Source organism: Vombatus ursinus, unplaced genomic scaffold, assembly GCF_900497805.2.
Source record: "Vombatus ursinus unplaced genomic scaffold, bare-nosed wombat genome assembly UNPS02008961.1, whole genome shotgun sequence".
Taxonomy (NCBI): Eukaryota; Metazoa; Chordata; class Mammalia; order Diprotodontia; family Vombatidae; genus Vombatus; species Vombatus ursinus.
In genome coordinates this window covers 2462536-2478986 of record NW_020948739.1, presented here as the reverse complement: position 1 = coordinate 2478986, position 16451 = coordinate 2462536, and the positions used below count along the sequence as shown (strand labels likewise).

General features: G+C 39.5%; 1 protein-coding gene across 4 annotated transcripts in view; it reads right to left on the bottom strand.

Moving 5' to 3' along the window:
* The window catches only part of CPQ (carboxypeptidase Q), a 624148-nt gene that overhangs the window by 53408 nt on the left and 554289 nt on the right, over positions 1 to 16451 (bottom strand). The window contains exon 9 of one of the 4 annotated variants that reach the window (XM_027849958.1): positions 13965 to 14346. The exons of the other annotated variants lie outside the window; for them this stretch is intronic. Coding sequence (XP_027705759.1) covers positions 14216 to 14346 — 131 coding nt within the window. The 3' untranslated portion in view covers positions 13965 to 14215. Of the gene's footprint in view, positions 1 to 13964; positions 14347 to 16451 lie in introns of those variants that run through there. 4 annotated transcript variants of the gene reach the window in all.

Genomic DNA, 16451 nt, shown 5'->3' with positions numbered 1-16451 from the left:
TACTAGTGAAATACGATATTAATAAAATAAAACATTAATAAAAGAGCACCAAAATTAGGTGATTGTACAATGGTCACACAAGTACATTCAATGAAAAACCGCATAATTATTAATGCATCTTTGTCAGACTAGACCCTGATACTTTGATGGATTTGTGATTTCACTGCTGGATTGCTCCCTTGATGGAGGCAAATTATAGTAATGATTGTTGATGCTGTTGAGTTGTTTTCAGTTGTGTCCAACTCCTCATGGCCTCATCTGGGATTTTCTTGGCAAAGATATTGGAGTGGTTTGTCATTTCCTTCTCCAGCTCATTTTATAGATGAGAAAATTGAGGAAAATAGGGTTAAATTACTTGCCCAAGGTCACACAAACCACTCCAGTATCTTTGCCAAGAAAACCCCAAATGGGTTGTGGAGGGTGGGACATGACTGAAAATGGCTGAACAACAGCACTTTCAACCTACATGTGGACCAAATAAGTTAAACTTGACCTCAACAAAGCTCCAAACTAATCTATTAAGTTAAAATATCTATCTCACCTCCAGGTATGCAGGATCCTACTTGCTGAGATCTTTTACTGAGTAACAATGAGAATATACACAGAGTAGAAGCTCATGTCCGAAGCCAGATTTGAACTCAGGAAGATGAGTCTTCCTGACTTCAATCCTGGCACTCTATCCACTGTGCCACCCAGCATTAATGCTTCTAATTATAATAAAAGTAATTCACATTTATCCAGCACTTTAAGGTTTTCAAAGTGCTTTACAGACCTCATTTGGTCCTTATAACCATTCTCTGAAGTGGATTCTATCTATTATTATCTCTATTAATTCAGATGAAAAAATTGAGGCTCAGAATCTTGGGCTACACCACGCAGCTAAAGTCTGAGGTGGAATTTGAAATGAGGTTTTTCCCAACCTCATGTTTGTTATTCTTTTTTTATTATACCACATTGATTCCAAGATGACAATACCTCCCTTCTTTCCCAACCTGGGTGCTTCTTGCACCTGTCTTTTCATACATTCTTTTTTGTTTCATCTATATGAGTCTTGATGTTTTTTAGATGTGTTTATTGCACACAATAACTTGAGATTTATTTTCTTAGCCATTCTTTTATTCTAATTTAATCAGATTATTATTTTGGAGGCAGTTAGGTGGTGCAGCAGATAGAGCATTGGGCTTAGAATCAGGGAGACTCATCTTCATGAGTTCAAATCTTGCCTCAGACACTTACTAGCTGTGTGATCCTGGGGAAGTCATTTAACCCTGTTTACCTTAGTTCTTCATTTGTAAAAATGAGTTGGAGGAGGAAATAAACCACTCCAGTATCTTTGCCAAGAAAACCCCAAATAGGGTTACAGAGGGTGAAACATGACTGAAAATGGCTGAACAACACCTTCAACCTACATGTGGACCAAGCAAGCTAAACTTGACCTCAACACAGCTACAAACTAATCCATTAAGTTAAAATATCTATTTTGCCTCCAAGTATGCTGTCAAGAAGCATGAAGACACTGGACCCTACTTGCTGAGATCTTTCACTGAGTAACAATGGCAATATACACAGAGTAGAAGGAAGAAGGTAACACAGTCTCTGGGAAAGCTATTAGCCACAACAGCATTTAGATCTCAATTACTCTAATTTTCACCATTGAAACTAATAAGGCTATTCAGCAACAGTGGCATAGTTAATCATTCTTAATGCAGCTACACACTTTGGTTCTGAAAATGAAAAATCCAGGTGGTATACAGTCTAATGCTGGTGACAGATCCCTGAATGGTCTGCTTTGGGACTTCCATGAAATATATAGAACCAAACAGTGTGTGTTAAATGAAATCAATGAGCCTTTTAGATTTCCCCAACCAAAGGGTAACCTTGAACATAGATAATTAAATGTGTTACACAGGAAGCATGTAACCATTTGTAAAAGCAAACTCTAACAATTAAAGAAGAAAAAAATATCTAATGCTAAGTCACTATCAGGTTGGCAATTAGTTTAGACAATATGAACACTTCCTATATAAGGTAATCTTTATATAGTGTTCATCATCATCATTCTTGGCTTAGCTTTGTTTGCTTTATTTCCTATGTAAAATGCTTCATTGGGTTTTTGAGATGAATTAAATAGTTTTTACACTATCTTTTGTTTTTACATTACCTAGGTTTTCCCTTGCATACCTTTTCCCTCTCAACCTCCCAAGAATCAACTCTCACAAATATTTTTTTAAATAAAGAAAAAGAGGAAGAGGAGGAAAAAAATCAGTAAAACCCATATGCACATTGAAAAACCTGATGTGAAGTACAATGATTCACATTTTTGATCCCTGACCTCTGCAAAGAAGAGGAAGGAGGTGTCTTCTCATATCTTTTCTCTGGAGCCAAGTTTGTTTTTTTATGATTTCATAACACTGTGTCTACCATTTTGTGGTCATTCTTTCCATTTACATTGCTGTAGTTGCATGTGTTGTTTTCCTGGCTCAGATTACTTCACTTGGTATCAGTTCATATAAATATTCTCTGTATTTATCGCAGTCTCCATTTCTTGCAGTAAAGCACATTACATTATTGCTCAACAGTCAGCTTAGTCACTCCCCAATCTTTGACCATCTCTTTTGTTTCTAGTTCTTTGATATTACAAAGAAGTGCTAGCATAAATATTTTGGTGAATATTGAACCTTTCTTTTGACCAATAACCTTTTTGGGTTATACACCTAGTGGTGTAATCTCTGGGTTGAGTATGGACAGTTTAGTCACTTTTGTTCACATAATTCCATATTGTTTTCCAGAATGGTTATACCAATTCACAGCTCCAAAAATGAATAAGTTGTTAAGAAAAAAAGGCACATATTTCCCCTATGGGAATTTACGTTCTAAAGAAGGTGATCAGCCTTTTCCTTTCTTTCTTAGTAATGATAGTTAAAAATAATAATTACTATCATTATAATAATGATAGCTAGCACTTACAGGATGCTTTAAGGTTTGCAAAGTGTTTTACAAACATTACTTCATTTTCTTTTCTTTTTTTAATTAATAAATTTATTTATTTTTTGTTTTCAACATTTACTTCCACAAGATTTTGAGTTCCAAATTTTCACCCCATCTTGCCCCTCCCCCACCCCAAGATGGCATGCATTCTGAATATTCCTTCCTCTGGTCTGCCTTCCCTTCTATCTCTCCCCCCCCCTTCTCTTATCCCCTTCCCCTTCAATTTTCCTGTAGGGCAAAATAGGTTTCTGTACCCCATTTCCTGTATTTCTTATTTCCCAGTTGCATGTGAAAACATTTTTTTTTAAACATGTGTTTTTACAACTTTGGGTTCCAAATTTTCTCCCTTCCTCCCTCCCCACCCACCCTTATTGAAAAAGCAAGCAACTCAATATAAGTTATACATGTGCAGTTATGCAAAACACTTCCATAGTAGACATGCTGTGAAAAACTAACTCTATTTCCCTTCATCCTATCTTGCCCCCCATTTATTCTATTCTTTCTTTGGACCCTGTCCCTCCTCAGAAGTATTTGCTTCTGATTACCCCCTTTCCCAATCTGCCCTTCTCTCTAACATGCCCCTACTCTCTTGTCCCCTTCCCATCCTTATTTTCCTGTAGAGTAAGACAGATTTCCACACCCAATTGAGTGTATATGTTATTCCCTCCTTAAGTCAAATCCTATGAGAATAAGATTCACTCATTCCCTCTCACCTTCCCATTTCTCATCCACTGTAAAAGCCTTTTCTGTTTTTTGTGAGATAATTTACCCCATTCTATCTCTCCCTTTCTCCTTCTCCTAGTATAATCCTCTCTCACCCCTTAATTTTATTCTCTAGATATGACCCCTTCATCTTCAACTCACCCTGTGCCATCTATCTCTCTCTCTATCTATCTATCTATCTATCTATCTATCTATCTATCTACATATAATTTTTTCCCTCCAACTACCCTAATACTGACAAAAGTCTCATGACTTACAAATATCATCTTTCCATGCAGGAATGTAAACAGTTCAACCTTAATAAGTCTCTTATGATTTCTCTTTCCTGTTTACCTCTTCAGGTTCCACTTGAGTCTTGTATTTGAAAGTCAAATTTTCTATTCAACTCTGTTCTTTTCATCAAGAATGCTTGAAAGTCCTCTATTTCACTGAATGACTATTTTTTCCCCTGAAGGATTATACTCAGTTTTGCTGGGTAGGTGATTCTTGGTTGTAATCCTATCTCCTTTGCCCTCTGGAATATTATATTCCATGCCCTGTGGTCCCTTAATGTAGAAGCTGCTAAATCTTGTGTTATCCTGATTGTGTTCCCACAATACTTGAATTGTTTCTTTCTGGCTGCTTGTAATATTTTCTCCTTGACCTGGGAACTCTGGAATTTGGCTACAATATTCCTAGGAGTTTTCCTTTGGGGATCTCTTTCAGGAGGTGATCAGTGGATTCTTTCAATTTCTATTTTGCCCTCTGGTTCTAAAATATCAGGGCAGTTTTCCGTGATAATTTCTTGAAAGATGATGTCTAGGGTTTTTTTTGATCATGGCTTTCAGATAGTCCAATAATTTTTAAATTCTCTTTGCTGGATCTATTTTCCAGGTCAGTTGTTTTTCCAATGAGATATTTCATTGTTTTCTAATTTTTCATTGTTTTGGATTTGTTTTACAGTGTCTTGATTTCTCATAAAGTCACTAGCTTCCAATTGCTCTATTCTAATTTTTAAGGAAGTATCTTCTTCAGTAATCTTTTGGACTTCCTTTTCCATTTGGCCAATTTTGCCTTTTAGGGCATTCTTCTCCTCATTGACCTTTTGGATTCTTTTGCCATTTGGGGTAGGCTATTTCTAAGGTGTTATTTTCTTCAGTATTTTTTTGGGTCTCCTTAAGCAAGCTGTTGACTTGTTTTTGGATGATTTTCTTGCATCACTCTCATTTCTCTTCTCATTTTTTCCTCTACTTGTCTTACTTGCTTGTCAAAATCCCTTTTGAGATATTCCAAGGCCTGGGACTGATTCACATTTTTCTTTGAGGCTTTGGATGTAGGAGCTTTGACTTTGTTGTCTTCTTCTGGTTGTATGTTTTGATATAGTCTGACTCTTAGAGGTTTGCTCATGATCATAGCCAATTACTTGAGTTTTAAACTCTTTGTTAATGTAGGAGTCTGCTTTCAATGTGAAGAATGTACTGTCCCAAGCTTTGGGGTTTGTACAACTGTTTTCAGAGGTACTTCTAGAGACCCATAAATTTTCACTTCTTCCAAGGTGGTATGATAAGGCGCGAGGTGTTTCCTCTCCACTGCCACAACAAGCTCCACCACGCCAGCACTCCTCCTTGCCCCAGGACTGCCCCTCAGAACTGTAACCCAGATCCAAGCACGGGCAAAGCAAGAGATTCCTGCCTTAGCACTGGCAAAGAGATCCCTGCAATCTCCCTCTGATCAGCCACTCGATTCCCCCTCAGGCTGTAGGTCAGAGGCCGTCGTTCGGGACTTGGGGCTGAGACCTAGCTCCTCTCTCACCGGAGACACAGACTTTTCCCACTGAATTTCTAAGCTGTCTTTGGCATTTGTGGGTTGAGAAGTTTGGAAACCACCACAACTGCCTGTGATTCAGCCCTCTGAGGCCTACTCCAGGTTCACTGTGGCCTGTGCGCCCATGCCAAACTGTGCTCTTCTCCCTGCCAGGCGCAATATACCTTTCTGATCAACCATCCAGGCTGTCTTGGGCTGGAAATTTGTTTCACTCTGTCTTTTTGTGGGTTCTGCTGCTTTAGAATTTATTCAGAGTCATTTTTTATAGGTATTTGGAGGGGTTTGGGGGAGAGCTCAAGCAAGTCACTGTTTTCCCTCTGCCATATTGGCTCCACCCCTTCATTTTATTTTCACAACAACCCTGGGAGATAGACAATATTATTGTTTTCATTTTACAGATGAGGAAACTGAGGCAGATAGGTTTAGTGATTTATTTGCCTGGGGTCTCAAATTTAGCAAGTTTCTGAGGCCAGATTTGAACTCCAGGTCCAGCACTCTATCTGCTGTACTACCTAAAGAGTTGTATGTAGGAATGATGCTAGGGTTCCAGAAAAATTATGGGGCAATTGTATTTTGATTGTAGGGGAGGAACCCATCTCTTTTCCTTTATATCAATGTCATTAGCACCCTGAGTTATCAGTAATGTCTAATAATCTAATACCCAATAGCTCAAGAAATCAACTCTACTGCAGAGAGCACAACTCAGATGGGCTGACCACGTTGTTTAAATGACAAACATATGCTTGCCTCAAAGACTATTTTACAAAGAACTCATGCAAGGAAGATGCTCACATGGTCGTCAGAAGAAGCAATACAAGGACACTCTCAAGTTCTCTCTGAAAAACTTTGGAATTGATTGTGTGACATTGGAGATGCTAGCAAAGGACCAGCTGGCATGGTTAGCCCAATGTCAAAGAAGGTGCTGTGCCCTATGAGCAAAGCAGAACTGCAGTAGCTCAAAAGAAATGGGAGATGTGCACATTTAGAGACATCTCTACTCCAAATGTTCATAGGAACTATTTGTGCCCCAATCTGTGGTAGAGTCTTAAGAGCTCGTATTGGTCTGATCAGCTACAGTTGGACGCACTGTAACTTGACTCTAACATAATGATGTCATTTTGGTCCTCTTCGAGAACCAAGGATAACCACCAACCAACCTAATAAACTAATCACAACATAATAAAATAACAGCTAAAGTTTAGAGAGTGCCTTATGATTTGAAAAGTACTCTATGCATTTTATCTAATTTGACAATTTTAATTATTATGCCATCACTGACTTGTTAACCTCATGCCAACTGATAGCCCAGTTAGACAATATTGGGAGATTCTGGATACATGTTTCTCTTTCTCCCCCACTCTGCCCATACAACATAAGAAGAAGAGGATAGGCAGAAGTCCGAGGGAACAAGGTAATGAGCATTTATTATGTGCCAACCTCTGTACTACAAATACAGACAAAAAGAAGGATACTCTTTGCCATCATGTGATTTACATAATACATGAGAGGTAGATGAAAGCCGGGGTGGGGGGGGGTAAGAAGAGGGGTTGTTGAAGTTACCCAGTATGGGGATAGTGTTAAGGCTAGAAAGTCAGAAGTCACAGCTGGGAGGGGAATGAAGGTTGGCTGGCCCTTTCTCAAAATGGACGCACCAGGAGGAACTCACCAGTGAAGGAAGGGTGTTTACACGGCAGAAGATGAAAAATATCTATTGCTCCAAAAACACAATTCTCAGTTTAGAGCAAGAGCTTAGTGTCCCTTGTGTTAACAACTAAGTAATGAGAATAGGGAGAGAACTTCCGGCAGGGGCCTGGACATCATGTATTAACAACAACAACAATAAAAACTAATATTTATATGGCACCTACTATGTGCCAGGTACTGTGCCAAGTGATTAACAAATATCTCATTTGATGCTCACTAAACCCTGGGAGGTAGGTGCTATTATTATCATCCCCACTTTATAGTTGAAGAAACTGAGGCTAAGCAACTTGCCTAAGGTCATGTGACTAGTAAGAATCTAAGGGAGATTTGTACTTAGGACTGCCTAACTCCAGGTCTGGTGTTCTATCCATTCCACTACCTACCTGCCTCAAAATGGGAGTTTCCCCAGATGCTCCAGGGACGTTACTATGTGTGTAACACACAATAGCCACAATTCAAAATCATTTGATAACAATGTTTTCAACTCAATTCAACAAACATTCATTGCATAGCTACTATGTGGTAGGCATCATGCTAGGTGTGCAGGATACAAAGACAAAATAAAATAATCCTTCAGCTGAAAGAGTTTACATTTTCTTCCAGACTTCCCTGTTGTTGTTTTTTCGGTTTTTGTTTTTTGTTTTTTTTTTTTAACTTTTCTTCGAAGGGCATCAATATCTTTCCAATCTCCCAGGTTCATAACTTTGGCATTATCCCAGACTTCTCACTCCTCCTCACTGCGCATATCCAATAGCCGCCAAGCCTTGCTGTTTCTACCTCCACAGCATCTCTGACATCTGACCCTTTCCATTCACTCACACAGCTACCACCTGAGTCTGGGCCCTCACCACCTCTTCTAGACTCCTGCAGCAGCTTTCTAATTGGTCTCCCTTCCTCAAATCTCTCACCACTCCAGTCCATCCTACACACTGCTGCCAAAGTAATTTTCCTTAATCAGAGATCTGACCATGTGACTCCTTCAACATGAGTGGCTTCCTATTGCCTCGAAGATAAAATTTAAACTCCTCTGTTTAGCATTTAAAGTCCTTCACAACTTGGCCCCAACCTGTCTTTCTTACAGGATATTATTCCTCCCTCCACGCTGATACATTCAAACTTCCTCATACCTGATGCTTCATTCTGCATCTCTATCCCTTTGTACTGGCTGTTCTGCCTGCCTGGAATGAATTCTTCCCCTACCTCCATCTCAAAGAATCCCCTTCTTCCTTAAAGACACAATTCAAGTACCTGATTCCTCCAACTGCTAATGCCCTCCCTGCCAAACTACCTCATATTTAACTATTTTGGTTATATTTGTATTTATTTGCTTTATATTAATGCTGTATATATGTATATGTATAATATATATATTTATATGTATGCATATACATATATATACTTGTATATATATTTATATGTTGTAAGTATCTTGAGAGTAAGGATTATATCTTTGTACTTGCATCCCTTCTATAAGAACCTGGAACATAGTAATGCCTAGTTAATGAATGCCTATTGATTGTTTGGCAAACAAAATATATATACATGTGCAGATGCGTACCTATATATATTATACAAATATTTAATTTGGAGGGGTACATGGGAGGACCCATGATTTAATGGTAACACTGGTGAAGGAACTCCTATGAATGAAGACAATTTTTTGACCCTGAGAGATTAAGAGAATTGCCCAGGATCACATAGCCAGTATGTGTTAGAAGCTGGTAGGCTGGGGTCAAACTCAGTTCTTCTTGATTCCGAAGTCAACTCTCCATCTACTATACTATGCTACCTTTCATATAAAAGATATACTGAGCAAATTTTAGGGTGGGATGAAAACACTAAAAATGGGGGAAATATGGAAAGACCTCCTGGAGGAAGTGGTGCCTGAGGTGTGCTTGGAAAGAAAGTAGGGTTCTATAATGAAGAAACAAGGAGGGAGAGCATTTCAGACACAGATAGCAAGCACAAAGGCAAGAGATGACCAGGTATGTAGGGCGAATAGCAAATAGATCAGTTTAGCAGAAACATAGAGATGATGATGATGGTGGTGGTGATGATGGCGATGATAGCGACTAGCACTTATATAGCACCTTAAGGTCTACAAAGCATTTTACAAACATCTCATTTGATTCTCACAACAAATCTGGGGAGGTAGTTGCTATTTTTTCCCATTTCACAGATGAGAAGACTGAGGAAGAGATCAAAAGACTTGTCCAATATCACATAGTAAGTGTCAGGTCTTCCTGACTCCAAGTCCAGTGCTCTATCCATACCATGCAGCTGCTTGTAGTATTTGAGGGAAAGTACTATGAAAATAATTTGGAGAAATTCATTGGGATAAGATTGTGAATGCATTTAAATGCCAACAAAGGAGTATATATTTTAACATATAGGCATTAAGTAGTCACTCTTGAACACTTCTGACATGGTCAGAACTGTGCTTCAGGAAAATCAGCTTTGTAGTTGTAAGGGTGATAGATTGGGGAGAGAAGAGCCTAGAAACAAGGAAATCAATCAGGAAGCTATTTCCATAATTCAGAAGGAAGGTGATAAAGGGCTGAACTAGAAAGCTGTCCATTTGAGTGGAAAGAAGGGGACAGATACAAGAAATGTTGTAATCAATGACTTAGCAATTGATTAGATATGAAGTGGGTGGGTGAGGGAGAGCAAAGTCAAGGGTGATCCTGAGATATTGAACCTAAATGACTAGAAAAATAGTGCTGCTCTCTACAGAAATGGCCAAGTTAGGGAGAAAGGTGTGTTTGAAACTAGGATAATGAGTTATGCTTTGGATACATTTTGTTTGCTGCATCTGTGGGACATTCAGGTGGAGAAATACAGCAGGAAGCTAGTTGTTGGTGTTCCCTTATAGCTAAGGAGAGAGATGAGGTCTTGATATGTAGATTTTGGAATAATCTGCAAAGAAATTGAACCCATGAAAGCTTATGAGATTTCCATGAGAACGTGAAGAAAGAAAAGAACCCAAGTCAGATCACTGTGGTGATCTCACCTCACATGAGGGTACAATATAGATGATGGTGATGACCCAGCAAAGAGGAATTATAAAGACAGCTCAGAAAAGTCAAAAGGTGAGTTCAGTCATGACAACTTAGGGAGAAGAGAGTTTCTAGGAGGACAAAGAGGTAGACAGTGTCAAAAGGCACAGAGAGGTCAAAAAGGATGAGAAAGGCTACTGGATTTAGTAATTATAAGATCTTTGATAACTTTGGGGAGACCAGTTTTAGTTGAGTGATGGGATTAGGAGCCATATTACACAGAATTGAGAAAGGAATAGAAGGTGAGCAAATGGAGATGATGAATATAGGCAGTTTTTTTTCCCCATGGATGTGGCAGTAAAGGGACTTTATAGGCCAAGAGATGGCAGGATCAAGTGAAAGTTTTGTGTAAGGATGTGGACTATCTGGTCATGTTAATAGGTAGTAGAGGAGGAACTAATGGAAAAAGGAGAGACTGAAGAAACATTAAGTGGATGATAAACAGGGCAAGTTCATGGAAGAAACAAAAGAGAACGATCAAGGGTACAGGTAGAAGACTTGGCCCCAGAAAGAAGAAAGACAATCTCTTCCTCAGAGGATGGAGGAAAGGAGTGAGGATGATTTTTTTTTTAATTTTTTTGAGGGGAATTGGGGTTAAATGACTTGCCCAGGGTGACACAGCTAGTAAGTGTCAGGTCCTCCTGACTTCAAGGCTGGTGTTGTATCCACTGCACCACCTAGCTGCCCCCGAGTGAAGATGATCTTGAAAGAAACTGAGATACAGAACTAGGGAGAATGAACTACTGATAGAGATAGCTTCCATTTTATTGGCAAAGTATGATGTGAGATGTCTTGCTTATAAGGAAGTACAAGGGAGTGGTGTAGGTGGCTTGAAGAAAGAAGAGAAGGTTTGGAACAGGGATGGTGGAATATGTCATAGGGAGTTACGGAGGGAAGGGCAAAATAATTCTTGTGCAGGATTGAGAGCCCAGGTGAGATTGGATTAACAAAGATGTGAAATGCACCCAATCAGCACAACTATATGATTTTATCTAATAGTGTTACTCCATGAGTAGGAACAGAGGAGACAGATGAGGAAATCATGTTGGGCTTAGGTTTGGGAAGGGAAATGGAGAGGGATTCCAGGGTAGAGGACAGTACAAAATTAAACTGGTTAGCAATAATGTCAAAATTTCAAAGGGGAAGTAAGGACAGAACAGAGAGTTATGGAGTGATTGGAGGCTTTAATGAGGGTGTAGAATAGGTTTAGGAGGGGTGAGGCACAGGAGAAGGAGGCCATGATTGGCTAGAGGAACTTCTGAGTTTTGATACAATAAATTAAACTTCAAATTATAAGAATCAAAAATGCATTGTAATTCATAAGAACTTAAATACCACTAGGAATCTCTTAATGTATGACATGATATATGGAATAAGTAGTTCCAAATACATCCTTTTTTTTTTCTTTGCTTTAATTGAGTACTAGAAATGGGCATCTATCTTTAATCAAGTATTGGATGTGAAGAGGAAACATCAGCGCTGGCAACAACCATTTGAGAAAGAACCTTTCAAATGAAGCTTTCAGAATTCATATCGAGAAATCCCAGCTGATGTCAGTTCTCAGATGTAATGACAGCATTTTGCATTTGTGACTCTGAGGATTAGGGTAAGGGTAATGAATGCACAAAGTTGGCTAATTTAGCTTAACTTCAGTCCCCAAAATTGATGCCACTGGATTCCTAATGGGGAAGCATTTTGATTTTAAATTCTGGTTTGGATCTCTTCATTTACTATTCAAGAAGCAAGGTCAATTAACATTTTTAAACCCTCAAACGACTGCTTAAAGGAAGCAATGGAGCAGTATTGTGTTTAAAGATTTTCTGAAGCAATATTGCTTGTTATTCAAAGGTGAAGAATCCACTTAAGCATCAGATATCATCAGTGTGATGTGGTCTGGACACATGAGACTTGGGGACAAGATAAGTTCCTTATTTCCATTAGGGATTCTACAGGACAATTCCTTTCCTCCTGTCCCATGTAATTTGCAGCTATTACCATAGATATTAGACATGGAAAAGACTTGGCAGGGCATCTAATTCCCTGGCCCTTTGTACAAAACTATCTCTGTTGAATATTTATGAGAGCATTAGTTAGCAGGACTCTCTAAACATAAGTATAATGCAGTAGCCATCATTTGGTACCACAGTGTGGGCAAACAGCATCAAAAGTAATAAAACAAGGATAAGTAGGGGGATAATCAATAATAACAATAATAATAGTAATAGTAATGATATAGATGGGGTAGATAGGTGGCACAGTGGATACAGCACCAACCTGGAATCAGGAAGACTCCTTTTCCCGAGTTCAAATCTGGCTTCAGACGCTTACTAGCTATGTAATCCTGGGCAAGTCACTTAACTCTGTTTGCCTCAGTTTCCTCATCTGTAAAATGATCTAGAGAAGGAAATGGCAAACCACTACAGTATCTCTGCCAAGAAAACCCCAAGTGGGGTCATGAAGAGTCAAACACAACTGAAAAACTAAACCACAACAATGTTATAGATACATAGTGGAGGGAATAAAAAAACAAGTAGAAATAGCGTAAGGTTCATATCATCTTCTTCATTCTGTCTGGACACAGATGTTTTCAGTGAACCTACAATAGATGAACTCACACTCTGCCCTTTTTATTTAACCAGAAAAGATAAATAATTTTATTTACCTTTATAAGAGTCTGCAGAATATTTAATCTGGGAGAAAAATATCAGGATAGGGATTTGTTCCAGAACTGTTTTCTATCTAAAAACTTCTTTTGAAAACAATAAGAATGAGCTGAAAATAGCTGAGACCCTGGGGAAAGGCAGCATAGAGTAGTGACTGGAGAGCTAGTTTCATGGTTAATGGCACCCAGGATCAAGTCCTGACTCTGTCTCATATGGCTGTGTGACACTGGGCAACTCACTTCACCTATTTAGTGCCCCAGTGAGCTTTCTAAGACCAAGTTGCAGAGTATGGAGGTAGCCTGGTGGCACAATGGATAGAGTGCTGGACCCAGAGCCAGGAGGTCCTCAGTTCAAATCCAGCCTCAGACACTTACTAGCTATATAACCCTGAGCAAGTCACTTCACCTCTTTCTGCCTCAGTTTCCTCAACTGTGAAATGGGGTTAATAACAGCACCTAACAGTACCTTTCCCATAGGGTTGTTGTGAAGATCAGACGAAATATCTGTAAAGCATTTAACCCGGTGCCTGACACCCAGTAGGCTATATTTCCTTTTAGGTGCCAATCTGCATTAATAGAGGTAGTTTCCTCTTTGAGAGTTTCCTTATACCAATGAAATTAGGTGTTTGTCAAAAACAACTGAGTACGCATTTTACATAGCACTTCAAAACTGACAAAATATTTTCTTCACAACTTGAGCTAGGTAGTGTAAATGTTTTTCATCCACATTTTACAGGTAAGAAAGCTGAAGCACAAAGAAATTGAGAGGCTTGCCCAAGGTTACATGGCTGCTAAGAGGCAGAGTCAGAGCTCAGACCTAGATCTCTCTGCCGGCAGATCATCTTCTGGGCAGGCGCAGTGATGAGCTGAATGATGGGACAATTTTAGATTTTCCAGAGTAACCTGAGAGCACTGCCGTCAGCTCCAAGGGCTCCAGAGCTTTCCTGACAATCATTTCTCCTGTTTTTAATAAAATGTCAAAGTAGCCACGCGCCAGGTCTGGCAGGTTGATCAAAAAATCAAAACGATGAGATTTTAAAAGTAGATTTAATTAATGCTGACAGCACATACTTAATGAATATAAGAACATTCATCCAGCATTTCACTTGGAATCCAAGTGCATTTTACTTGGCAGCAGGACATTGGAAAAGACCACCAGACTCCGGAAGGCATGGTGCTCCCATAGGTGTTGGTAGCAGTGCTCCAGAAACAGAAATGACTTATGTAATAACATCTGCATCAGGAGAAACTAGACCCCAGAAGCAGTTGCTGCTGCTGTTCATCCTTCGTTCTTGACGACCAGTGACATCATGAGTGATGTCTTGACTTGCACATGAATTGGACCTCTGTGAGGCAGAGAGAGCTGCACAAAGTCATCAGCCTTATTGTCTCCTCCAGGGTTGTCGGAGTCTGGTGGCAAGACAAAAGTCAAAACCATCAATGATGGTCCAGTCAGAAGCAGCTGCTGGCCCAGTGGATGGACCTCAAGTCAGGGTTCAATGTGGCCTCATACATGGTAAAGCTCTGTGGTTCTGGGTCATTTGCCTCTGTTTGCCTCCGTTTCCCCATCTACAAAATGGGGATAATAATAGAACCTACTTTGCAGGTTGTTTCAAGGATCAAATGAGATAATATTTGTAAAAAGTACTCACAGAGCACCTTCCTTTTAGGCGCTATCTAAATGCTTATTCCCTTTCTTCCCTCCTCTCCCTCAAGAGAGGCAGAAACACTGGAGTCAGAAGATCTGGGTGGGAATCCTGACTTTGTCACTTACAAGTCATGGGACAAGTAATTTAATCCCTCTGAGCCTCAGTTTACTCATTTTAAGATGGTGATAATTTATCCTGAGCCTTGAGCTGTAATGTTTGCACCTGGAGCAAGTGTGAGAAGGTAGGAGGCTTACTTGTGCTGTGACTGTTGGGAGGATGACACATGCCTCAGGATATTATACACAGTTTTGCCATCCCTGAAGAAATGGCTGCTGCCAGGGAAATGAGATAGACTGGGGTGTGGGTGCACGTACTGAGAAAAAAACAAAACAAAACATGAGCCAGGATAAGGCAGTCATGGGGTCATATGGGGAGGAGCTCGTCTATAGTCTGGCAACTAGCAGGAAGAAGTCTTCTCAGGAATGGGACTGTCTGCACTCTAAATTTCTGAGCAAATCCCCAAATATCCCACCTCAGTTATGGATTTGATGATACTTATAGTCCCCAACTCATAGGACTATTGTGAGGAAGGATCATTTTACACACTATAAAGCATCATATATGTGTGAATTATGATTTTTTTCTTGTTGGTGAGGCAATCGGGGCTAAGTGACTTGCCCAGGGTCACACAGCTGGAATTATGATTATTTCTTAAAATGATAATGGAATTTAGTACATTGTTCCACAAAGCACAAAGTGAAGGGAAGAGCTGGAGTTTTTTGAGTTTTTAGAATTTGGGGGCTAAATGTGTAACACCTGCTCACATTGGTGGGCTTGGTGCAGAGCAGGGGTGGAGAGCCTGTGGCCACAAGGCCAAACATGGCCTTCTAGGTCCTTGGGTGTGACCTTTTGACTGAGTCCAAGTTTTACAGAATAAATCCTTTTATTAAGGGGATTTGTTCGTGAAGTTTGGATTCAGTCAAAGGGCTTCACTTGAGGACCTAGAGAGCCACATGTGGCCTCAAGGCCACAGGTTCCCGACCCCTGGTCCAGAGGATAGCTGACTTTTTCTCCCTCCCGGGGATGTAGAGAGGTTGAGGGTGCTAAGATCAGGAACCACTGAGTGTTGCTGGCAGCTCCTAGTATTGCTTCTTACATGGTCCCATCAGTGTGCTTCTCACTGCTTATTAGCCAGTCTTAATTAGAAAGGCTATTTATTAAGCAAATATAGCAAGGAAAGTTATTATAGAAACATTTCCCCAAACCAGGGTCATACTCTCCCCTTGCACATACTCTGAGAAGAGTGGGCTCCTATCTCGTGACCACTTATCAATTAGGATATAGAAGAATGTATAGAATAATTTTATATACATACACACATATGTATACATATACATACATACTTAAACACACATCCCACACATATATGTGTATACATACATATACACACACACACACACATATATATAAACCTATTTGTGTCTAATGATAGCCATCTCTAGGGCAGGAGGGAAGGAAAAATAAAAGGAAGAAAAAAAATTTACGTAACTTTACTATATATTTAAAAGGAATAGCAAGTTGTAAATAATAGATCTGCAGTTTCATGAGCAATCATCTTTTTTATTACACTATGTTATGGAAATGCTTGGTTTATTCCATTAATTAAAAATAAAATAAATGTGGAATTTCTTTTTTAAATTAAAAAAAAAGAGAGAGTGGCCTCAAATTTAGAGTGTAAATGTATCCAAAGAGTAAATTAACAGTTTCAGATTATTTGAAGTCCTTTTCTTCTTTCATGGGATCTTCATGAAGTTCCCATTAGGTACAGCTGAGGTCTGAGGGTTAGTGCCCATGCAGAGTCCTAAA